General features: G+C 47.1%; 1 protein-coding gene across 3 annotated transcripts in view; it reads left to right on the top strand.

Annotated features, from left to right (window-relative positions):
• Window positions 1-26,860, top strand: part of LOC142589936 (kinesin-like protein KIF19) — a 170,212-nt gene that overhangs the window by 130,335 nt on the left and 13,017 nt on the right. For all 3 annotated transcript variants that reach the window (XM_075701654.1, XM_075701655.1, XM_075701656.1), the window contains exons 16-19: window positions 3,079-3,210; window positions 7,845-7,883; window positions 9,527-9,639; window positions 10,098-10,219. In XM_075701654.1, the coding sequence (XP_075557769.1) occupies window positions 3,079-3,210; window positions 7,845-7,883; window positions 9,527-9,639; window positions 10,098-10,219 (406 nt within the window). The remainder of the gene's footprint in view (window positions 1-3,078; window positions 3,211-7,844; window positions 7,884-9,526; window positions 9,640-10,097; window positions 10,220-26,860) is intronic.

The raw sequence follows: 26,860 nt of genomic DNA, 5'->3' as shown, positions 1-26,860 counted from the left end.
TACTGCTATAGAAGGAAGAAATCAGGAAGGAACTGTGGTTCCACCTGGAGAGGGAGAGACGTCGATTGGGTACACTCCAATTCTCCCGAACATGGTGCCGACCTATGATAATTTTTTCCCAACGACAAGGAAAGATAGTTGTGGAGTTCTGAAGAACTCGATCGCCACTTACGAAGGCGCCAGCAGCGCGCTCCAATATGGTGCTATGACGCCGAGAGCTGCTCCCGCTAGAGTACGGTGGCTTGATCCTGTTCTGAACATGACCTCTGCCTCGAACCCCAAATCTCCTTCACCCCTGCGGTGTTGGGGACCTTGCTTGAGGCGGTTGTATGGATGATGATGGTCGGCTGCGATCTGAACTCTCATTAGGGGACATCACTTTATAGAGCTGCCCTCTCTTCCATCTGACAAAGCGAGGTCCAGGTTTGGTGTTCCAACTCAAAGAGCAGAGGATGAGAGCTATGTCGAAGGAAACCGTGTTCTTGACTTCAGCTACTCTAAAAAGAAAAAAAATGAAGCAGAGGATGTTGTACCATGGGCAAGTGGAACTTCTAGACTTCGTGAAAACATAAAAGCCTACGTCAAATTCATCCATCATTGATGGTGTCGCGTTGTAGAGACGGTCAAAAACACAGCAGCAAAAACTGTCAATCGCGAAACTAACGCTTTGAGGACTAACGTGATGTCACTTTTTACGTCACAGCTATGGCAGCGCCAGTCTCTCTAGTGGCGGCCCTCGAGGCCAATACATGATTCGCCGAAGGTTCTAGAGTAATCGCGGGTGCCCGCATGTATTCCAGAAAGTGCTACGCCATTCGCGTCGCGCATACAATCAGATTACAAAAGCTTTGGCGACAACAGCCAACGAATAGAACTATATATATATATATATAATCAATGAGAAGAAAGGGGGTCAATCGAGGGGCCCGATATTTATTAATCATAGCAGAAGAAGCCAACGAACAAAGACACCAAGGACAACACGAGTAATTTCCCCTGTGTGGCCCTTGGTGTCTTTGTGCGTTGGTCGCTTATGATATATATATATATATATACATACATACATACAGGGTGTCCCAGCTAACTTGGACCCAGATTTTAAAGATACCCAAGAGCTCTAGAGAAATCGTACCGACTGCATAGTATAGCCGTAGTCGTATGTCCTTACGGCCAGCATTTTTTTCATCACGATGTATTAATTAATTACTTTTAATTAGCGGACGTTTAAATTATTGCTTGAATCGCAAGCATATCAATCACGAAGTTGTAGGGCACCTCAAATAACCTCCGAATCAAGCATTTGTCTAGTGCTCAGCTTTGCCTCGTTCGTTTTTCCGAGAAAAAAAAAACAAAAGCGCGCGAAGCATCCCAAATACGAAACAAATAGGCGCTCGCGCGCCGCTACTCGAGCGCTCCCAAGCGAATAGCCACGGATACACGGCTTTGCTAGCGGCGGAAGCTCGATACAGGGCTTCACGCTATGCGATGGTCGGGGCATCGAGAGAACACGCCCCCTGACGCATCGATAAGCGTGGCGGAGCCTTGTACGATGCGGAGATAAGACAATGCAGCCGTATATCTTTCAATGGTTGCTTCTGGCGCTTTAGTAGTGGCGTGCGAGTGCGCATCTATTTCGTACTTCGCGTATTTCGCGTATTGGCTTTTGTTTTTTTTCTTGGAAAGAACAACCAGGACCACTTCAGCACGAAATAAACGCTTGATTCTGAGGTTACTTAACGTGCCCTAGAACTTTGTAATTGATATGTTTGCGATTCAAGCAATCAATAACAAGTTCACTAATTAAAAGTAATGAATTGAGTAATACTTCGTGATGAAAAAAAAATGCTGGCCGTAAGTATATGCGACTACGGCTACTATGCAGTCGGTGCGATTTCTCTAGAGCTCTTGGGTATTTTCCAAATCTTAGTCCAAGTTAGCTGGGACACCCTATATATATATATATATATATATATATATATATATATATATATATATATATATATATATATATATATATATATATATATATATAGTGGGGCCCTGGAATGAGGGGTCCCGACAACCCCTCCGTAATATTGTTTCCTGTCAAATAATATATATATATATATATATATATATATATATACACACCTCATTCCAGGGCCCCACTAGCCTCTGCCGCCTGCCTGATCTGGATAATTAGGCAACTCTTGTTGTCCTGCTAAATCGGTACGGGCGAGCTGTTCCTCCCACTGTTCCACTGCGTTATTGCTCTATTTGGCCTATGAGGGCGCTTAGTGCACTTTCAGGTTACATGCATTAGGGTGGGTATGCCACCGCACCACGGGCAATTGGCCCCATAGTGAGTGGGATGCATGGCGCTTGGGATCTTTAGATGCGGGAATACCCCGGTCTGTATTTTGCGCCAATCGTGGGCCTCTTCCCTGCTTAATTGTGGCTGAGGCGGCGGGTATTTCCTGCAAACTCTGCGCTGATGAGCAAGGATATCTCTGACATTTACGCGTAAATGCATGTGGGATAGATGCATGAGAGGGAAAGCGTAGCATTCGAGAAACTTCTGATACGTGCAGACATTTCTGAGGCGGTGAAAAGTGGTGACCGAAGAAACATAATGAAGTGTGCCTGTGAATAGTACTGTGTACATTTCCTGTACATTCTAAAAAAAAAGAAAGCTGGCGAATTTTCGTTTACCTTTTATTGGATTCACTGTCCGTGGTCTTAACGTGTTTCCTAAGACCCGCCGTGGTTGCTCAGTGGCTATGGTGTTGGGCTGCTGAGCACGAAGTCGCGGGATCGAATCCCGGCCACGGCGGCCACATTTCGATGGGGGCGAAATGCGAAAACACCCGTGCACTTAGATTTAGGTGCGCGTTAAAGAACCCCAGGTGGTCGAAATTTCCGGAGTCCTCCACTACGGCGTGCCTCATAATCAGAAAGTGGTTTTGGCACGTAAAACCCCGTAATTTAACGTGTTTCCTAAGTATGCAGGACAGCTGTGTTTTTTTTTTACCGTTTTTCGTGAATAAACTATAGCAGGCCGTGAATATCTCGTTCTCCTTGACCGGAGCTCTCCATCAGAGATCGAGATGCAGACCGACCAATTGATCAGAGAGCACGAGTTGAGGCAACGGGACCTGATGATAGTGCGGTACGACCGCCAGCGGTTGCTGTGCGACGAGATCATCGGCAAGCAGAAGGTGCTCATTGACGGTACGTTTCTTTTACATTGTCATGGTTATTCGCGTTTCATAGCTTTCACGCGTGCTGCTTGAGTGAATCGCTCAGAACAGAAACGCGAGAGCCGTAGACCTAACGGGAAAGCATCTATACTTTCAGTAGGCTGTATTAGCAAATTTTTGTGTGAGGTACTTGCAGCTGAAAGGGCCCTCTGTCATTGTAACTGATGATGATGATGATGATGATGATGATGAAGGTGGTTGTGGTGGTGGTGGTGGTTGTGGTGGTCCTCTCTGGTCTCAGGGTTGCTGTGAAAGCGCATTTCAGATTCAGTGTTTGCCATGTCCACGTTGTCGTCGCCTATGAGTGAGGTTATTATCATTATCATCATCAGTATAGATCATGGAGGAAGGAAGAAGTTAGGAGAGAGTATCGCGCAACGCGATTGAAGCCACGCTTGTCGGCCCAACACGTGATCGCACGCCAAAGTGCGCGGTTTGTTTCAGTGTGCCCGCTCTGCAGGCTGATCCACGGCAGGGCAGCGGAACACGCGTGCACCGAAAAAAAAAAGACTGCTGGCATAGCTACTAGTAACCAAGCGTCTCAGCAAATCTCGATTCTTGCTGCGTGATCTCAAAGCAAGAGATCACATGTTGCGCCGCCTCTGAGGAGCGAATCGCTAGCTTCACGGAGCGTTCGCTTGCCAAGGCTGGCTGGGTGACGTAACGCTGTCTCCCAACTTTTTCTTTCCTCCATGGTATAGGCTATGCCCACGGCAGTCGAAGGCCTTTCCCAGCAATCTCCAATTACTCTTGTATTGTGTGAGTTGAGACAATCCTACGCCTCCAAATTTCCTAATCTTATGCATCTACCTAATCTTGCGATCAGTGTCTGATTGCGGCCAACTCAAACACGAAAGCATCCAAGCGCTGGTAGCTGGGACGTTAAAGCAAATAGCACCGGCTCCTTATAAGTGTGAACATCCCCTCTTTTTTTACAAGAGGTAACGTAACTGCAGTGTAAATGGAGTTTAACTTTTGCTGTATCTAGGCCACGGTGTAAGATATGCAAGGCGTTTCAGCGAACACTGAAAAAATTTTAAAAATTGCCCACGGCAAATAGCACAAGTCTAGTCGATGAGCTGGTCTACTCGAAGAGGCAGACATTACTTGCACGACAAATTGAAATGTACAGTCAACTAATTGACAAAAATTCCGTAATGAAGTTTTTAACTAATTACCTCATGGCACATATTGCAATTTACGAATTCTAACGGATGAGACTGCAAGCCACATCGACTTGACAATAATTGCGTGGATGACACCACTTACGAAATATGCGCCGTCAGACTTGCTGTAAAAGTGCACTGTCGTTCCGATTACTTTCTTAACAAAAGGGCGTTTTATGCATTGAAGCACAAAAGTAACAGGGACGCCAATGCATTTTTCTGCAAAGTTTGAAAATTAGTATGCCAATTGAGACTTGTGTCATCCTAAGAATTCGTTCCAAGCCTATCCGCCTTTCGAACTCCCCGGCCAGAATTTGTAAGTTGCAATATGTGCCATAAGGTAATTCGGCAAAAACTTAATTAGTGATTCTTTTGTTAATCAGCCGATTATGCATTCCTTTTTCTTTTGTGCGAGTAATGTCGGCCTGTTCGTGTGGACCAGCTCATCGACTCGAACTGTGCTATCTGCTGCAGGCAACGTTTAAAAAATTTTGAAATTGTTCACTGAAACACCCGGTATATGCGCTCTTTGGGTGGTGGGAAGGACACTTCTCGGCTTGCGTGCGAGACGCGATCGACCGGATGAGGCCGCCACGACACGGGTCCATCGGCCGCCCGCTGACGTCAGCAGATACGTATCGGCGTGACGGCGCGACATCAGTTAGAGCGCAGGCTCCGGGAGCTTGCGCGGACAAACAGCGTGCGGGTAACGCAAGCAACGAGAGAACAGCGTCTGCATGATGATAGTGATCTAAAGAAAGGAAAGACGCTTGATTCTGCAACCCGCGTCGCGTCACCGTATCATGCTCAGCCTAGGCCACGGTGTAAGAATTATTCCTACACCGTGGCCTAGGCAATGCCCTCTCCCCCACGCTCTCCCCTCACCACTGTGGCCTGCCTTCCCGCGTCACTGAGTCAGCATTATGAAACGTCGTTCCAGCGCACAGTTGAACACGGACGAGAAGAGAAAGACAACACGAACGCCGCTGTTGTCACTCAGTCATTTGGGACTTCCCGCGAGGCGCCGCCGGTTGCTATGCCAACAGGAGATGCAACCAATGAAGCCTTTTCTGTCTTGAAGTTGCGTCGCGCCGCCGATAGGAGGAGGAGGAAGGAAGGAAGTTTGGGAGGTCAAACAGACGGACGTCCGGTTTGTTGCCCTACACAGGGGAAGGGGTTTAAGGGAAGAAGGAAGGTACCACCGGTGTGAATATATATACATATATATATATATATATGTATATATATATATATGCGGCCGTCATCGGGCTGCTGGGCGCGCGTCGTTCCTGAGTCTAAATCTTACACCGTGGTCTAGGGTAATTGTCTCCGAATCGTCAACGCATATGCAAGAGAAATCCACTTGCTCAACTCATATGCTCATCTATTCGACCCCCAAGAGGATCTCCCTACCTAATCAGTACATTTTTATTACAAGTGCAATGTGTACAAATGTGCCTAAATGTAACGTTACATTACCACCTGCTATCTGCCTCCCCTTTTCCCTGTCTCTCACCCGTACCCCAATGAGGAATAGTCGGCTAGAGACGCGCTCTCCTCGCCCGAACTCTCCTTCTTTCTCTTCATTGAGAGGAACCTTTAGCTCAGGGACAGATATTAAACACAGGGAAACGGAACAATCGTTTTTCTCACGAAGCACCAAATTTGATCAGGTTAGTTGTATTCAATAGAGGAAGTCTAACAATCAAATTTATTTTATTTATGCAATCAACTTTTTTATAAGAAACATTAAAAATTTGAAAAGTTTGAAAATAACCCAGCGGTCAAGTTTACCACTCTAACTTATCGATAAAAAACAATATCACAACGCGCTAAACTGTGTCTAGCAATACATCTAAAGCGAACAAAACTGACGTATTATACTATACTCTGGAATGTGCCACTAATTAGTATGTAGTTTTGCTAAACTCTCCTAGACATTTCAACAACTCCAGATTTATTGTAAATTCATATATCTAATTTCATTTCATTTATTCAACCTTAAGGGCCCAAATGCATTACATAAGGGGAGGCGTACATCAAAGTTGCACAGATTCATAAGAAGGTAGCATAAGAAAGTGCACATTGATTGTAATAGATACAAAAAAGAGAGAAAATTACAAAAAAGAAGATAAAAGAAACATATAATTTGGCCGCTTTAGACGCTGTCACCTAGGCAGTTTACAGTACTGTTATATTTGCTGCTTATATAGAATTACGGATTTGTAAGCATTGCGCTTCATTTTTTTATTGGTTTACGGAGATAATTATAAGAAATTCCCGGCTTTATGTGCAAAAAAATTTCTGGGCTTGAATGCGGTGAAACCAAGTTCGTCGAGCGATATCACGGTTTTGCTTGCTTTGGGAAAGGACACAGGGGCTTCTCGGCGCCGCCAGCAACTACCGCATCTACAATCGCACCACAAGGCAACACACAGACGCTGCTCGGCGCGGCAGCAGCAGCGAGCGAATTGACCTTCACGCTGCGTCTCGCTTCCACGCGAAACTAAGCGTCGAAAGCACAGCGCATATACGAAACTACCAGCACTCGGCGCACTTTGTCCGCATCGCAGATCGAGTGCAAGATATGGGTGCCCACGAGGCGTGCGCAGCAGCCGCTGGTAGTGGCATGCCAAGTCCCAGATTGACCTTGGCTGAGCTTGAAGGTCAGGTTTACGCAACCAGGCGTTTTCTGGGCTTGTACCTGGAGTAGTAGAGCTGTCGCTCTAAAGCTACGCTTGCTGTGGAGTCACTAGAATGTTTCTTGCTTTCTCAAGTGAAAAACATTTTGTTAATATCGGTGCATCGGTTGTCTCGTGACAGAATGTTTTGTTCATCTTTTACAAGTATTTGAATACAGAAATCACAGTTGACCTCGAGTTAAAGGTTCCTCTCAAAGCCACCATCTTGAACGGTGACAGATTACGCTAGTTCTGGCATTATGATGCGAGGGTGCCTAGTATAAACAACAAAACGACATGAGGTGCGGACGAGAACTCGTCCCTATCTGATGGCGTCCAGTTGTTGCTACTCGGCATCGTGCGCCACTTGCTCCTCCCTTATTCCAACCGCTGCGTCGCACATGTTCTAACATGATACAAATTAATTGCGATTCTCTCATTTCGTCGTTTGTTTATTTGTCCGCCCTCTGTCACTGGCTCACACGCTATAGGGAATTGGCCAAGACGCGAATAGAATTAGCGATTAGTAATTCCTACAAAACAACTGAGATGATTCGGAAAGAATCAAAAGAATGGAACATAACTAATAACTATAAATCTCACTAAGCATTTTTTTTTCTTGAGAGTGTTGTAAACTCTTCAACGTCCGAGCAAACATGCTCGTGACGTTGTTGTTGCTGCTGCTGCCTCGAAACATGGATATATTGCCCAAGAAAGCACGTCTCGCCTTTTTCTTCCTTTTCTTCTCTGTCGCACAGAACTGTCTTCCGGAATGCGACGCCGAAAAGCGAGAAATGGTGAGTTTCTGGCTGTCGAACCTGCCTCGAAATCTTACTTTCCCGTTCTTTTGCGACCTAAAGAATCTAATGCGCTTCTCTGGAGTCCTAGTTTAAACTTCCTTACACGCCAAGCAGTGTGCGGGTAGAGTCTAAGGAATACAGTAGCAGGAACGTAAGTGGCAGTGGCACGGCTACTCTCTGACGTTCAATTCAGCCGCATCGCACTGGAAACGTCTTTGCGGTGCGTCAGCATTGTACTCTCAAAAAAGGGTAAAACAAACCCAAATCCACCGTGTATGCTAACAGTTACTGCTGCATACGCCTTGCAGCAGCCACTAGGTGGAGTACAGTCATTGTTACTCTACTCGTGTGTGCTTTTGTTTACGTCAGTGTCACAAGATAGCGCTACCAGTGCTGCTTGCCAGAAGTAACTACTTAAGAGGAAAAAACGAAATCAGGAAAGAAACAATTTATGATGACTCAAAGAGAAGCTCATGACTTTTCGAAGTGAGATCAGGATGCCTTAGAAGACGCACCTATAAAGTGAGCTATAAGAAGGAAGGAGAAGCATGTGCTTGCTGCGGCAAAGCTAGGGAAACGATGGAGCATGTTTTATTAGAATGTGAAAATATCTGCCCAGCGATCGATTTAGGCACCACTGGCCTCCTTGAAGCCCTTGGGTTCAGCGAGAGCAGGGGTAAAGTAAACATGTCCGTAATACATATTGGTAAGAGGCGATTAGAAGATTTGTGGAAGAAAAGTAGGGAAACGACAAAAAACGGAGACGCACAAAAACAAAGTTCACTATAGGTAGTCAGGAAATTTGGTTATGGGAATTCATCGTGGGTTTTTCTTTTCTTTTTCTTTTCATTTAACCTAGGTAGGACATTAGGCAGTATAATAGCAAGAGCTTGGTGGCGCAACCCACCGCCCCGTTCCAAAGGGGACGCTCATAACATCCATCCATCCATCCATCCATCCATCCATCGATCTATGTATCGTCGTCTCACCTGCCTCTCACCTGCCTCTCTCCTCACCTGCGTCTCACCTGCCTCTCAACAGCCCAAGCCACCAGTATGCAGTATAGGTGGTATCCGAAGTGTGGTGGACGTGGTGTGTTTTCGGCTCTTGCAGTCGCCTCCTGCGCCTTCAGTACAAAAGGAACATAAATATACGGACTTCTAGTTTCGCTTCCGGTGCCTTGAGCGAGGTATCGCTGGACTGGCTGCGTTCGTACACCACGAATTAAATTTTACAGCCGCTACAGTTTAAGGACCATCGCAGCCCAAGCGATTTATATGGCAAAGACAGCACTGGTAGCACCGCCTTGTAACTTTTTCCTCACCAAAACAAAGTCATGGGGACGTTCTTATGCCGCATCGCTGTTTTCGCGGCAACTATAACAATATTCACAAAAACACATTGTTAAAGCGATTGTTAAACTGACTCAGCAAGTAGGTTGAGCACGATCATCGCATTTGTACTTCTGTGGGCTCTAGTAGCCGTCAGCATCGCAGGGTAGAGCTACCAATGCTTCCTCGTGCGTCTAGCCCTCCGGCGTGCTGGTATACTCCGTGAATTCCGTAAACTGTGTCCTGTTTAGCGGACGGGTTAAGACCATCCTTATCTCGACTGCTTCTCTTGTCGTCGACTTCCAACAGCCCAAGCCACCAGGGAACTGAACGAACTGTATCGCATCTACCAGCAAGAAATTCATGACCTGAGCACGGGTCGAGACTCCGTCATGAAACACTTGAACGTGAATCCTTACCGGGTAAGCATGTTCTATGAGATCCTCTCACGTAAATAATGCAATCATAAAAAGCCAATTGACAATGAAGCCAAGGAAAGCATAGCAGGAATTAGCTGAGATTAATATTGGAATGCAGCAAATAATGAAGAAAATGGGTAACACTCTCCCACTCTTTTCCCTCAACACAGAACAAATTCAAACTACCTTATGAAAGCATACGTCACGTATCTGAAGACACATTACTGCAAATGGTTTTTTTTTTCGATCACTTGAAAGGTACTTTTACCCGTACAATGTTCTGACATTTCTGCTTTTGTGGTATTAATTTTTTTTCCTTGCCACAAGTAAGTGTAATGGCTATGTTGCCGTATTGCTGCCTATTGTCAAGTAGCCGTTATGCAGCTTTTATCCTGCCATCGGCACCTCTTAAGTGGTAAATGAGCTTGTCATCTTTTTATCTTATCTCCCGTCAAACGCAGCCAAACTCTGTCCTGGGCCTCCGACCTCTCGGCTCCAGCGAGAGCATGTGGGATTTGAGCCACATGGAACCTCTCCGGGAGGAAGACGACCGCGTTGAATCCCAAGGCGTTCCCCTGTCCAGGTGAGCAGAGATCGCCCCCATTCCTTGATAACTTCGCACTTATACCCTTTGCACGTGCCCAGTGATTCAAAATTGACGACCGGTACGAGTGAAAACACTTCAGAGACTGAATCAGAGCGTCCCCCCCCCCCCCTCACTCCGCAGCACATTACAGGGACACCTGACGGTGTGGCACTCAACTACACGATCACGCGCATATTACGTTACTATCTTGGAATGAAAAGCACAAGCACCGTCTCCCCCTTCCTTTCCTCCCCCCCCCCCCACATAAAAAACAAGATTTTACAGAAGCCGTGGGCTATCATTGTCAATGTAAGCGAATAGCCAAACGCTGCTAGAAAACTGTTCGTGTTCTTAATGGGCTTGAGGACGTGTATTTATTGCAGTTAAGATATTTATTAAACGTTCGTTGTTTCACTGCGTAATTCGGTAAAGAACAGAGACATTGATGCATAGCATCTGTTGAGGTATATGGTGTAGGTGGCATTAATGTGTAAGCCAGTTCGTCGTATGTGTATTGTGTCCAGCTGTGCGAGGCGCAGGCATGGAATGCGACCGCCATTTTATTTTCCTGCCGCCGGAGTCTTAAAGGCTTTAAAACTACACTGCGCATGTTCTTTGTGCCTTCCCGATTTGCAACATTTTCTTTTTCTCCCCGAGCCGCTGAGGCCGCAAGTAGTTCGCTTGCACCGTGACGTCACAGGATTCAGCGAGCGTTACTGGTAGGATGCACCTATACGAATGCTCTTCGAGGACAACAGCACCGCACTTGGCGTTCCACTTTTTTTTTAGGTTACGGGCGATTGCGTATAGTAGTAACGGTTGACACTGTCGAATCATTTCACGGTGCGTGATTTTTTTTTTTACAGTAATTAGACTCGTTGTAGTGCTCCTTGCTTGCTTGACATGTTTATTTCTCATTTTGGATAAGATCATCCATTCATATCCGGCGCTCAATAAAGCTTTCCACATTTGACAGTAGCTCCAGCTCACACACCCTAGTGAGTGAAAACAAAAAAAAAGTGAAACTGGAGGGCCGATATTCGGGAGGCCGACTTCCCAAAGCTTCTTTTTTCTTCGTCAGTGCTCTTTCTTTCCATTAGTTCGAGAGCCTTCACTGGTAATAAGCCCAGAGTCAGGATTGACTGCAAGTTGCTCTTGCAAACAATTTCGCCTCCCAGTTCCGCCTTACGGCAATTGTGTCCTCACAAATAGCCGTCGGATTCTTTTCTTGCGATCCCCTTTGGATAACAATGCTTTACAGGGCAAAAAAAAAAAAAAGAAATGCCGAATTCCACGAAGGTTACGTCTAATAATTATGTTGACTAATAAAAATCGGGCAAAAATTTGAGCAATTTTCTTCTCGTTTATTACATAACGAGGGTCTCGAATCCGGCAACATTGATGGCTTCAGGTAGCGTGTGTGGGTTTGTTGACCAGTCGCCATCACCCGAAAGCGATCACGTTCACGTGACGCCTGCGGCAGAAAGGACGTTCCACGTCCGCCGCCAAGGTCTGTGAGTGGTGGCGCTGGCTAACACTCCCAGGGTTCTACTAGGAAGCATAAATACCCAAGAAAGTGGATGGGGAAACGGCGCCGCGGTAGCTCAATTGGTAGAGCATCGCGCGCGAAATGTGAAAGTTGTGGGACCATTGCCCACCCGCGGCAAGTTGTTTTTTTCATCCACTTTCATTTCCATTAATTTAGCGCTTCTTTATTTCATTTATTAAGCTCAAGTAATTTCCCCTATGTTGTCCTTGGTGTCAGTGTTTGTTGGCTTCTTATGATATGACAAAGCTTATGTGTATCATGTTGGTACACCAATCGCAATGATGGGCTGTGTTGAGCAATGCCATCGGCCTCATACCTGCAGGAGGCTAATGGAGACGTACCATGGCGATTCTAAGTCTACTAGACTTGAAATGCGTGAGCACAAATCCGGTGTCTGACTGAAATGTTTACCGACTGGCGCTTAGATGTTTCTGGGGTGGTTGCATTGGTTTGGCCGTACACGAGCACTCTTGTGTTTTAGTTTCCATGCTAAGCGATCAGAGTTTGAGAAGATTTTCCAAATTGCGCTGGGCGATTCACTGGGGCCGGCCCTCTTCGTCGAGTCGAAAGCCGATACAACACAAAATAGTTGATCGCACGTATACATACACCGCAGCCGATGACGCACGAAGCATGTTTTGGCGGCCAAGAGAATTCCCGCGTATACTGTATAGTTATACCGTTGCACCGGAATGCTACACAGTGATCTTTTGACGACCTTTTATGAACTGACAGTGCCTAAATATCACGGAGAACGAGCTAAAATCATCTCCAAATTATTCTGCAGCCTGCGACGGCAAGACATTCAAGTAGCATGGCGCCGGCTTGCGCAAACCAGAGAGGAGGAAAGAGCGCGTCATTCGCTTACTCTGGATCATCACGAAATGTACAGCTTCGAACGTTCGTATGTTGTCGGTGTAGTCAGTCACTTATGCTTCGGCACATTCATGCAAGAGTGCGCCTATTCGTCTATTCTTGATACGTGGGCGATAAACTGGGCGTAAGCTTGAGTTGGGGTGGATGCGTCTGCATATCGTGCGAGTAACTTACTATGCCGGGAAGAGGCGCTGCTCTCTTTGCCGCTGTGTGACGAGTGGTATGCTCACTCATGCCGACTTTCCGGAATTGATGTCATTTCTTTGGAGGTTAGCGCATACAACGCACGGCGGAAAACCGTCGCATCCCGAAGGACCGGAAACATCGGGCAATCTCGCGTACCAGTGGTCCGAGAACTTGGCCGCACGGAGTCATTCCATTCCTTAATGCGCCCGTCGCTATTATTGCACCCACCTGCTGCACACGTCTGCCGTTCCACATTGTGCAGCACGAATGGATCACGCCGCGTGTGCAATCAGCCAGTTGCATTTTCGGCAGCTGACCGCACGGGCAGTATAGGGGTAATGGTTTCGCATTCGTGCGCTTTCGCTTCATGACATAGTGCAGCGTGCCACCGGAAGCGCCACCTCATTCGTCTAGAGCAAACTACTCCGCGTAAAGGGTCTACACGGTTATCTATATACACCCTGCTATGGTGCCTAGATCCTATAGAACTACAGTGGCAAGCTAACGCAAACCTGCCATCGCCGACACCACGCCGCCGACACGCAGCTTCCGGCGCTACGTTGGATAAGTAAACAAGGTGGTGGACGCCGGCGCACATATTTGCGATTTTTGTTTACATGCGTTAGCTTTAAAGGCACGCAGCGCGATCAAAATGATTCGCCGCTGTTGCTCAGGATTGGTGAACAGCACGACAAATCAGAAAATATCTTGACAGAAGCTGCGCAAGCTGCCAGGTTAACATGGACGGTTCGGTAAAAAGGCGTGCATGGAACCAAACCTTGGAGATATCATTTCGTAAATTTAACGTTTCAGATGGCACGTTTTCGTTCGCAATGTCGTCTAGGTCGAATGTATTTCCCCCCTGAATTAACAACGCAAAATATCCAGTGCAGCCTTTCCGCGGACGCCGGGTACATTTCAGATCATCGCGCTTTCGCTGTCATGTTGAACCTCGAAGGAAGGCCAGGTGAACGCACTGATATGTGGAGACTAGACGTTGCTTCTTTGCGTGACCAGGTGACTCTAACCGAACTAAAAGCGTCAGTAGCTACAACAGTTTGCGATTATGAATGCAATATCGAATCGTGGGATACCTTAAAGGAAAGGTGGAGGTCAGTATGCATAGCAGCTAGCAGGAAACGAAAAAGAAAAGAGACCGAACAGCTTTGTGAGTGCCTGAGAAGAATAAGAATAGTACGAGACGGTGACTCCCAAACACAGTTAATGCGCGAATACCTAGATCATCAGCGTGAACGCTACCATAGCCTTATGAGCTGGTACTCTCGCACCTCTGCAAAGGCGTGGATGACCAACAGGCCAATTTCCGACCCTGAGGTACTGCGGCTGGCTCGTGCGTCCAGCAGGAGGCAAAATGGCAGCTCTTTCATTGAAAGGGTTATAATAGAAGATGGCACAGAGAGCAGTGCGAGGCGAGATCTCGAAATAATCTTTTGGAACTGGTTCTCAGACGCATTTTCATCGGAAAAGATTTACAATGCAGCGCTCTTGAGTGAAGAAATTTCGGACTTTTGCGCTAACCTACCTCAAGTGGAAGATACAGAAGGCCAGAATTTATTGTCTCCAACAAATCTGCAAGAAGTTTTTGATGTTATACGATTTATGAACAGCGGATCAACACCCTGTCCGGATGGCTTACCAGTCGAATTTTACCGGTCTTGCTGGGAGGAAGTATGCACTGCCTTAGTATCGCTCCTTAACGGCATTCTTACACGGGAAGGTATTCCTAAATCGTTTAAGCGGGGCCGCGTAATGCTCTTTCCAAAGCCAGACTCCAACCTTGCAGAACCCTCATCTTGGAGGCCTATAACGCTGCTCAACACAGGCTATAAAATATTGACAACCATTCTTGTAAATCGCATGAAGATATTATTGCCGAAAATAGTCAGTGTACATCAAACATGTTCCGTGCCCGGTAGGAGTATATTTTCGTCTCTCAACTTAACACGTGATATCATACAATACACAACAGCGCGTGAAGCTTCAGGAGTATTAGTAAGCTTGGACCAAGCCAAAGCGTTCGACCGCTTAGAACACCAGTACTTACTTGAGGTTTTACGATGCGATAACTTCCCTGAAGAGTCTGTAGACATCCTGCGGATGTTGTATTCGCGAACAACAGCTGAGCTATTGCTTAACAGCATTTTAACACCTAGATTTGATGTGACAAGGAGAGTGCGGCAGGGTTGTTCTTTGTCACCCATATTGTTTGTGCTTGCGATTGACCCGTTGTTAAGGCGGTTTAGCGAGAGCCCGCTCGTAAGAGGTCTTCCTATGCCGGGAACCGGGTGCATAAAAGTATCAGCGTATGCGGATGACATCACTTTGTTTTTACGGGATGGGGACAGTCTTGTAAGGTATTTTGTATTTATAATCAATATGCTTCAATGTCAGGGGGCAAAATAAATATGAGAAAATGTGAAGCATTAAATTTAGGTCGCGCCGAAATAACGCTACCAGGGGACATTAAACAGACTGAGCATATATGCAAATACTAGGTATCAAATTTTGTACAAGTGGTGTTTCACCTCACAAGTGGCGAGACATTGTCAGCTCCATTAAAGAACAATCGGAAGCAGTGACTACATCGCCACTGCCGCTGGCAGAAAGGGCTTTCTTCATTAAGAACGTATTGTGCAGTAAACTGTGGTTTGCTGCAAGGGTAGCTCTCCCGCCGTCACCAACAGTACGAGTAGTAAACTCACTTATTTTCTCATGGTTCTGCTAAACAAGTCGCAATACGTAGCGCAGCAATTTTTGCGTCTGCCAAAATCCAGCGGAGTATGGAGCTTGCCGTGCATAGTTACATTCGGTAGGCTGTTGTGCACTAAGAGTACATGTGATCTACTTGATGATGATGAGTACTCTGGAAGGCCACTGCTCCTTTATTGGCTGGGCCATTACCGTCGAACGCTTATGCCGCAGGGTACAGGCAACTTGCTTCCGTCGGCGGTGACGCAAGCACCGCAGTATGCGGCGGCTGCGCGCTTGCAAAGCCAGCTTGTACAACTAAGAATTACAAAGTGGCGTGCGACACCAGTTTCCAGACTTTGTAAAATGTTGTGAGACAGCTGTACCTCCACGGACAGCTACTACACAAACATGGACAGCCGTGCTTTCACCGGATTTGCCCTCTCGAGTGAAGGATTTTCATTGGCAATATCAGTGAGGCATTCTACCTACAAGAGACAGGCTTGAGCGCTGGCATATGGTAGCGAATGATAAATGCATATATTGCGCACAAACGGAGACCAACGCGCATGTAGTAAAGGACTGCGTTGTAGCACGCACCTTCTGGAAGCTAGTTGCAAGAACGTTCGGAATATCCATCGTGCGGCCACCACAGCGCCGAGATCGGTTCGCGAGTCTCGTCTGCTACAGCGCTAGCTACGTTTTGTGGCGCTTCTGCAACATCGCAGAACGATCTCGGCAGTCAAATAGAGCAATGTACCCCAGAATGCGAAACCTACGGGTGATAGTATGGGGTCATCTTGAAGAACAGTTGTTCAAACTCGGTGAAGCCGAGTTTCTTCGCCGCTGGTCTACGCGGTACATAACCGTCTCCCGAGGCAAAGTCTTTTTACAGCCAGAAGAATGCTCAATTCTGTTGCCTGATTTGAGACTGTATCTGTATGTGCCCCCGGGAACCTTTCATAGATTCGAGGCCGACAATAATGCTTTTGCGTGGACGCTGTAATGAGTTTTATCGTTGTTGTTGTTGTTGTGTATGACAAAGCCAGTGTCAAGCAGACACCATTTATGATTTCGTTTGCTAATCTGTTTTGTTTACGTCAAGTATGATGCACTGCATGTGCTGTGCCTTATATTGTACTTTTCGTTCATACCACAGTTGTAAGAGTGCCTACGGGTGAATAAATTTCCTTGTCAGCAAACAGAGTTCCCTGAAGACTTCCGGTCAAGCTCTCCGCGAGAACACCTACAATAGCTTACAAACTTATAGGAACTTCCAGCTGGCCACAGTTTTGTTGGCGAGTGGGAGTGTTTGACAAGTGAATTGTATCGTTGAGTGCAACAACAACAAGAAAAAAAATCCCATACATGATTTCGACGCACGGTGCACGATCTTTATATCTGAAAAGATGAAGAATATATGCCTGCAGTATACTATGCTACAAAACACTTATTTTGCCTTGGCTAACGGGACTGTCAAAAATGGCTGACCTGAAGTTCTCTGGGATTACGAACACGCTGCTGCCACATCGCGGATCTATACTCCTGTCTATAGGGTCTATATAGGGTCTATATATATATAGGGTCTATATATAGGTCTATATAGGGTCTATATATAGTCTCCTGTCTAAGGGTCTATACTCCTGTTTATACTTGGCAGGCGACGTCGCGGAAGCTACGCTCGTGGAGGTATAAGATTGTGTCAAATGATGCATTACTGCCGTATACGCGGCGGACTATGTTTTGTTCACAAGCGGTGGGCGGTGGCCACGGGTCTCAGAAACTTGTCACTCCGCTCGTTCTCTGGTAAATGTAGTTTCAGGTGCGCGACGCCTTGCGAGTAATAAATTAACATAAAATTAACATAAATTAACTTAAGGGAATCAGAGATAAGAGGAAGCTTTAGCTCCGGTGCCCCTTGTATGAATACCCGGGAAAGGAGAAATCGATTTTTCTCGGCAGCACCAAATTTGATTAGGTTTGTCACATTTAAAAGAAAAAGGCGAAGTCTAGTGGCTGTTGGTTGCGAATATTTTTATTTATGTCGCGAATTTTTAAATAAATATTGGTAAAAGCGCGGATTTAAAAGAAAACAAAGCTATTAAGTTTACAACTCTAACTCAGCACTGAAAGACGATATCACGTATCTGTAGATGGCACCTGATAGTACATTTGAAGCGGACAACATTGGTATATCATGCGCGGGTTTCAAGAAGACCTCCACCTTGTGATTAGAGCTTTTGCAAAACCCTTGTAAACAATGCAACAGATTCACGTATATTTATATATATTGACATGTCAAGTTTGTTCGCTTTGGATGCTCCAATGGGTGCAGTTCACAGAACTTTGATGTATGTTCTAGGTGCAGAGCTACGAATTTGTAAACTTCGTGGCTCTATTTTCTTTTTAAAACATACCAATTTTTTAAAAATTTTATTTCAACAAAAATCACCGCCCAAGTACACCGTGCAGATGGTTAACCAGCGAAGCTGAAACGTGCGGCCCGGGTGTTTTATCACTGGGTTAATCCCGACGCTGCATTAAAGTCTTTCTCAATTATCGGTCACGTCTTCGTGTTTCCTAAAGAGGTTACGCGCACGTTCGGCTGCGACGGAGAGAACGACGTCAGTGACGGTATGACCCGCCGTGGTTGCTCAGTGGCTATGGTGTTGGGCTGCTGAGCACGAGGTCGCGGGATCGAATCCCGGCCACGGCGGCCGCATGTCGATGGGGGCGAAATGCGAAAACACCCGTGTGCTTCGATTTAGGCGCACGTTAAAGAACCCCAGGTGGTCGAAATTTCCGGAGTCCTCCACTACGGCGTGCCTCATAATCAGAAAGTGCTTTTGGCACGTAAAACCCCAAATATTATTATTATTGTAGTGACGGTGTGCCCGCAGTCCGGCGTTGTCGATTGCGTTCGATGCGTCGAGTGTGCTCGGGGGCGTGGTTAGCGACATCCGCCCAGCATTGCCGCTTGCGATTCTTCAAAATTGCTTCGAGATTGAATCGGTCCGTGTCACGTGAGACAATCAGTTGCTCATACCCCTTTAAGCAATGGCTCATTCCCCCGTTAACGTGGCCTCCCGAAGACTACAACAGCAGAGAAGTGAAATTCTACGCTGGAATGACGAGCGGCAGCGGAGCGAGCCAGCTGTGGAAGAAGACGACGACGCTCGAGCTATTGCTGATTACGATAGTTTTCTGTACGCAGGCACGGAGGGACAGATTTTCGTTTCGTCTAAACATATAGAGCTTCGCTTTAAAGATTACGGCGCTAAATCGAAATTTCGCTTCCAACAGTCACTATAACTTTCTCTCTCAAATGCAACAAACGCAATTAGGATCGGCCCGGTGGTTATCTCAGAAAAGCGCCTCTGCGTTTTACGGGCATCTGAATAGGAGGCGTCAGTGTTGGGCCCGAGCTAAAGCTTCCTTTTAAGGGTATAAATCGGTTTATAGTGTATGTATGAAACGGAGCACAGTAAACCTTAATGTACGAGACCTTGTGTGTGTGGAGACTCCCTGCGATATGTCGCCTGTGTTTCACTTTCTATGTGACGCGTTTTAGCAACAGGTGCGCATGAAAAAATAAATAAACCAGGAATGAAGCAGTATCCAGACTGCATGTCGGACCGTCTGGATACTGGACGGAGTTTATAGCCTGGACGGACTGTATATCCAGAAAAATAGCGCTAAACGTAAAGAGATGCAGAAACAGACGACATAAATTATGTAATCATCCCGGGGTGTTATGTGCCGATACCGTGACGTCATTCTGAGGCAAGCCGTATAGTGGGGACTCTGGATTAATTTTGACCACCCGGGGTTCTTTTACCGGCACCTAAATGTAAGCGCACAAATGTTTTTATTTTTTGTTTCTTGCGTGCTTGCGGGCGTGCGCGTGTTGGTGTGTGTTTAATTCAATTCATGATCGCCATCGTCATTCTTTAGGCTCATGCTTAAACATTAAATGAAATTGTGGAATTTTACGTGCCAGAACCAAGATTTGATTATGAGGCATGGCGGGGGGGGGGGGGGTTGAGGAGGGGACTCCGGAATAATTTAGACCACCCGGGGTTCTTTAACGTGCGCCTAAATCTCAGTACACGGGTGTTTTCGCCTTTCGCCCCCCATCAAAATGCGGCCTCTGTGGCCGGGACTCGATCCCGCGACCTCGTGCTTAGTAGCCCAGCACCATACCGCTATAAGCAACCACGGCGCGTCTGACTTATGGTGAACGCGGCAGGAGCCCAACGAAACCTCCCGTTCGGCTTCTCCTCTACACAGCTGCGTGTGCAGGCTGTGCAGCTGAAAAAAAAAAAACTTGCTTCACATGGATCCGTTTTTTTGCAACGAATCCACCGCCAAGTGCCCAACGTTTTGCTGCAAATGCAAAAAAGAAAAAAGAAACAATATACGTTCAAATCTCTTAGGTGCCATTGCGTCGCTTCGCTTGGGATATCAGTTGTAGTACGACAGCTTTGGGCCTCATATAATTAATTAATCCGCAGGCGAGGCCTTCGAAACGACTCTTGAAGCCTGAAAACCAAGTATTTATTTTAACACAGCAAGGTCCTCATCCCCGGTAGCTTACACACTAATTTTCACAAACGTTGAGTTTAAGAAACGGTATAATGAACTTTTTATTTAAATATCATTACTGATGCGACGCTGCCGATGCGTCGACCAGGTAGGTGCTTGAACGTTGTCCTACTGAATTGCAGAAGCACACAATAAATACCGCAGTGTTCGCAAGTGCTCAAATCTTAGTAAACCGACCACAGCGCATCCCAACAGTAAGAACGCAGGAAAGAAACAAAAACAAACATGATGCAACGAATTTCTTTAATCGTATATATTCAAACAGCAAAACGTTGAACCGCCTCTACCAAAAAAAATTGCAAAAGCCTTTGGACAAACACCTTTGAACAAAAAGTTCCATAAAGTTACATATTTCAACTAAATAAATCTAGCCTACTTAAGCATAGGATATTAGAGAGCCCAGCCTGTTTATCCCGATGTACGTATTTAAATATACCTAACATGCATTATCGTGCCATAGAGCAAGGAAGCTACTGAAACCACAAAGGATATAGAGACACAACTTATTAATCTAATGCACGTCTTTCTATCTCTAATATCACCTCATTTATGATTATACTGTATATTATGAACATTTATTCAACTTTCCTTTTAATTCTTTGTTTGACTTCATACACTATTATACGACTTCACCCCTTCCCCAACCAACCGCCCGGTAACCGAGCTGGGTTCTTAATTGCCCAGTCCCCAGTATAAGGGTGAGGGCATTTAGTTAGCGAGAAAGCCAGCAAGCAAGTCTGAGATGTTTGTAATCGTGGTGCGAAATTGCTGCTGCCGCAGTCAATAAGTAGACAGCCGAAGGAATCGCTCCATGCGATGTCCTTTTTTTTTTTCAATTTTTGTCATCGAAATGCGGTTCCCGCGATCCGGATCAAACCCGCCATCTCGAGCTCCAACGCCATAGTAGCCAAGCTCCTGCACTGGATTAACGAATTAACGAACAGGACAGACAGCAAACGCAATAATGGCACCGGTAACACAAAACGCTGTCAAATGTCTATAACCTAGTGACAAAACCCAAACGGAGATACTAGTCCGCCGATCACGGAGGGAAAAACAAAAAGAACAAAGGACACCAAGACCTTCCTCCAGTTGACAACTGAGTAAAACAAATAATTGTTGGAATGATTGGCTAGTGAACCATGTGTGTGTGATATGAAGCGTGCTTTTCGAGGCATAAATATTAGCATTCAAGAGCAGGACCTTACACGCAGTGAATTATAGACAGGCCGGACATTATATACACATAGTTACGTGCAGTGCATCACACATACATTATTTGTTTTTCAGTGGTGGATACATAGCGTCGTGTTCCACTCGTGGTGCTTCTCGTGCATCGTTTTCATATATACATTTTTTTCCTAGTGCAATTGCGGTTTGAGGCGCACCAAGCATCTCAAAGCGCCTGCTTGCCCGCGAGAAAGCGGGTCTCAGAGGCCACGTAAGCACGAAAATATGCCTCGAACTCGGCAAGCAAGCTTCGCTTTTAAACATCATGAGCCATTCCACTCTGTGAAGGTGGGTGACCAGCGAAGCCTCTCAGTGCGTAGGCGCCTTGCTCCTCGGGAGTCCGGGCTATACGCGGCCTCCCCATTACGACGGGAGAAGTGAAATTCAAAATGTAGAATGGCAACTTGCCTTTTCTGCTTTTTCTTATTATATACACATTCGCGTGGACGACGGTTCTGCCGCCCCGAGGAGCCGGAGGAAACTAGACACGCGTTACGTTTAAAGTCCCTTAAACTTCGTAAAGTAGCGACGCTCTCTTCCTCCGCCTTTCTTCCTCCTCGTTTCTCCTCTCTTTCACGCTCCCTCCTCGACCGTGGCGCCGCCTACACCGCTCGAGCGTAGCAACGGCGCCAACATGCGCTCCTCGCCACTGCGTAGACGCTTCTCGCGCGAAAATGGCGCTGAAGCACGTCGCGAGGGCCCACGTGACGCTATTAGGCCAATAGCGACGCGGCGTTGGCCTCGGCCAGTGCGCGCGAGGAGGAGGCGGCACTCTTCATAGCGTGGCGCTACTTTACGAAGTTTAAGGGGGTTTTTAACACATGGCCGACGCGGGTGGCACAGTGGCAAATCTTTGAGGAACTTTTATTGTCTACCTGGGAGTCTACTGGTGTTGTAGATGGTGCCTGTTGATAAACAGTGTATTCAAAATGCCTATCCGAAGGACGCCGGCGACCCAGCTGTGGAAGACGACGACGACGAACTCGCGACCAGTGGCACGAGCTCGTTCGCGCGAGACTTGAGCATTTGTTGACGCAGAAGGGGTATTATATGCGGAACCCTAGCCATAAACAGCTTCGCTGTAAAATTTGCTAGAAGACTGTGAGAACAACAGGCGCACAGGGAACAGAGTGGTCAAGTCAGCATAACGGATATATACCAATGGAACTTGACTACGGTTCACGCGGAATTTATTGAATCACATACTGACCACATGAAGGTTGGCCACACGAAGGGAAAGACAGGGGTTTGTGTGTCAGGATTTAGACCTTTATACCAGTGTCACGCGGTGCGTTTTTTTGACCACGATCCAGTCAGAGCGGGGTCAAAATTATCCGACCACGATTGGTTTCTTTCTGCAGCTTGCGCAAAGGAGGCAATCGGGATTGAGAGATGTCATCCCGATAGGACGCGATCGCGATAAAAGATGCACCGCGTGATACCCGTCCTAGCGATCACGAATTAATTCGCCACGCTCAAACAGCGCTCGTACGGTACAAAGCCTTCTCAGTACTAAACGCGCCAGCACAAAACACCGCAGTCAAACAATCAATCCATTCGTACAGTGAATGTACTGCCACCGCCAGCGTGCAAGCCTTAGCACTGCTATGCCGGGCAGGTGAACGTGCCTGTGGTTGCCACCGCACTTATTTGTGGTTCGTTGTATAACTAGTGATAGTTTAAAAGGCCTGCACAGATAGCAAAATTCTTGTCATTGCTGCTTTTGGTTTGTGGTTTACTTATATCTTCGCGAAATATTGTAACGGCCGTCGCAGAAATACCCAGAAGAGCTTTCGTGGTTGCATAAGATAGCCTGCAGTAAGCAAGGTAGCAGAGCTTCGGCTCCATCAGAGGACAGTTCAATCCCAACAGAACTGCTTGTTCACCGCTAAACACTAGCAACGAAAGCTGTGCACGAAGTTTGCATTGTGGTTCTTTAAGGTGTGGAAGGATCCGAGGGGGCCGTGTCGCTCGTAGTAACACCTCAAACGGCGGATGGAAAACGCTATTGCGTTATGAGGAGTTCGTGTTTGCGTTGCCGCATTAACAGAATTACGTTTTCTCCTATAATAAAATTGCACTCCGACGCTGTCATGTCAGTAGGTTGCGTGTAAGTCGTACTTTAGGATATTTTACCTCGAGAAGTTCAAATAGTTCAGTAATTTCCTTGCACCGCATGAGGGCCTGCGTGGGTGGGTATGCTTTGTTTGAAATTCTTTTTGCCGAAGCGACGTCCGACGCTGGATGCCGGATTTTCTGCGCCACAGGGCCCTTGGCGCTATTGCGTTAGAATTACGTGCGTCCATCAAGCCTTGCGAATTCGGCTTCAGCTCCTTCCTCTTGGTGCAGATAGGAGCTTTTGTGACGAGCACCGAGATGTGTTTGGTGCAGAACAGTAGCGCATGAGATACAGCACAGATTAGCCAAACTCATGGAGTGTTCTTTTTTATTATTATTACAGCGAAGCTGTATATAGCTAGGTTCTGGAAAAAATTGCGTGCGTCTGCCGAGCCGTGTAGATCGAGAACTTCTCCCCTTGCGTGGGCCGATCGCGAAGATTGTAGAATAATGGGCCCACCCGCGCCGGAGTTGAAGCAGGCTTTAAGCACTCCGCCAACTTGCAAAAATAAGTTTAATGTCATTGGTCCAAATACAACCTGTATCAGATATTGAGGTTTTAAGAAGCGATAGCACATTTTGATCCCCGTCGGCCATTTGTCCCTCTCTCTCTTTGTCGACGTTCCCAAGCGCTTGGGTATCTCCTTCCACATTCCCGTGGTGGCGGTCCCGTAAGCGTGCTGGCCGCCAGGACCGCGAGGCTGATAGAAATGCGAACCGTCCATATGTGGCCCCCATCTCGCAAACTTGGAACGTTTCACCGGAACAACGGCCAGGTTTCGGAGGGAGTTTGTGGGGAAACAATTTTGTGTGGCCTGTGTTGTGTGTGGCCACTTGTGGTTTTTCGAGTGATCTCACAACCACAACTTCACTGCGGGACACCTACCAATGCACGATCGCCTTGGTTACGGTGAAGCAGTGTGGGCCCTCGGAGTGCGGTAAGGTGCTTGTCTGTTCTACGTGCCGGAATTCGTTACTAAAATGTATCGTGCCACGTTTTGAAACAATACGTGGGTATACGTATACCCCCCGGGTGCCTCATCATCTTCCGAGGCTTAACATCGTGGAGGAGGGGCTAGTCGTGCCTCGCCTTCCATTTATGTGCATACGGCGTTTCACCCACGGCAATGGACAGTTCGCCACTAAGGGGCCCGCATGCACAGCTTCGCTGGGCATCCGCCTTCACAGAGTGGAATGGCATTGAATCTTTTTACAGCGAAGCTGTTTGTGCATGCCTAAGGTTTCGTGCATTTTTCTTCTGCGCCATCAAATACTCAGGCCCTGACACACAAGCTCCTGTCTTTCCCTTCGTGTGGTCAATCTTCATGTGGTCAGTCAGTGATGCAATAAATTCCGCGCGAACCGTAGTCAAGTTCCGTTGTTATATATCCGTTATGCTGACTTGACTTCTCTGCTCCCTGTGCGCCTGTTGTTCTCACAGTCTTCTAGCAAATTTTAAAGCGAAGCTGTTTATGGCTAGAGAAGCTCTCGTCCAGCAAGTACGTCGAGCAGCCATGGCCAGTGGAGTCCTGGAATGAGGACACCACCCACTCGACCTCAAGAGCAACCACCTCGATGGTCCGATTAAATGTTTTCTCTCTCTCTTTCTCTCTGTGTGTGTGTCAGCAAATACGCAGGTCTCGCGCGAACGCGCTCGCGCCACTGTTCGCGCGTTCGTCGTCGTCTTCTTCCACGGCTGCAGCTCGTCGGCGTCCCTCGAATGTGCATGTTGAGTACATTAGTTATCTGTATGCACCACTTTCAGCATCAGTTGACTCCCAGGTAGATAATAAAGGTTTCTCAAAGATTTGCATCCGTGCACGCATGCGACCCGCGTCATCCATGTCTACGTTCGCACCACCCTCTCTTTGTCGGCGTTCCAAGCGCTCGCGTATCTAGTTTCCTTTCCTTCCCCTCTCCCGTGGCGGCGGTGCTGTCGAAACGTCACTCGTGGCTAGTTCCCTCCGGCTCCTCGGGGTGGTGGTCCCGTCGTCCAGACGAATGTACATGTAAAAAAAAGCAGAAAGACAAGTTGCCTTCCTCCATTTTGAATTTCACTTCTCTCGTCGTAATAGGGAGGCCGCGTATGGCCCGGACTCCCGAGGAGCAACGCGCCTACGTACTAGGCGGCTCCGCTGGTTGTCCACCTTAACAGGGAGGAATGGTTCGTGATTTTTAGGCTCGTGTTTAGGAAAAGCTTATTTCAAGAAGAGACGATACGAACACTGAGTCACAATCAAAGCATAATTGCACCAGGACGATAACATATACAAAAAACGAAGCATCGTACACACGGTACGTTTTCAAAGTAGTGTCCGCGTCCTCAGTAACATATAACCGCATAGGCCACGGTAAGGCGACGATGTCCCGCTGCAACTGCCTCACATCGTTTATGCCACAGGAAAAAATGCCCCCGCAGCAATTAAAAGTCGTGCGAAGCGGCCACGTGAGCAGCAACCAGATGTAATAAAGCGGTTAACTCCAAGACCACGGAAGCCAGTATGCACGGCCCTGCAAAATACCCTGGCAAAGACGCATTGCAGTAGCACATATTTATTGGATACTTGAAGGGGGCAATTGGGACACAACGATGATGGCACTACGCCTCACCGCTCTAGCCCGTCAAGAATCGAAAGCACTTGCCACCCTAGACGCCACATGAAGCCGCGTAGGTGGCCAGGAAGGAATGACGCCGTTATCGCATCCCACTACACATTATTGGAACGTGCGCGGCGCGCTAGGGGAACTAGAGGAAGCAGCAAAGCTGACAGAATATCTACAACACGGTTTTCGAGAACGTCTACATCAGGACGTACCTGTTGTATGCGACGATAAAATGTCACGGTTGTAGAGTAAAATGCAGGTGCGTTTAACGCTTGTGGTCCGCGATTTAAGTACGCATTCGGGGACATGTAACGAATTTTCGTGCCAAGGAAAAAGCAGGCGAGTTCGCGCTCAGGACACTGATCACGCTGTAACAGGCGGAGCAGAAATCGCAGAGCAAGTTGCCGGCAGCGGACAGACACTGGTGGAAACGCGAACCCACTACGACAGCGTGGTTGCCCAAGCGCCGCGCGACACGCCAGTTCTGTACGGCTCGCGACCAGAAGAAGGAACGAAGAAGGGACTGCAAGGACCTATTAATCCGTAATGGTGGCTGTACAACGTGACAGAAGAACCACACTGGGCCGCAAAATAGACCGTGCTAAGTACCTTCGTTCTAATAGGGGTAAATCAACCCCTTGAACATCTTGAATGTTTCACCTTACATCTTCAAGAATTGATAGCCACACAAAGTTTGATGCGTCTCAGGACAGAAAACGCTGTTCTAGAGCAGGGCCAAGTGCCTACTAAGTGCCGCAAAT

This window comes from Dermacentor variabilis, chromosome 8 (genome assembly GCF_050947875.1).
Source record: "Dermacentor variabilis isolate Ectoservices chromosome 8, ASM5094787v1, whole genome shotgun sequence".
Classification (NCBI taxonomy): Eukaryota; Metazoa; Arthropoda; class Arachnida; order Ixodida; family Ixodidae; genus Dermacentor; species Dermacentor variabilis.
Note: the sequence above shows the minus strand (reverse complement) of the source record. Positions and strands in the feature narration are given on the sequence as shown.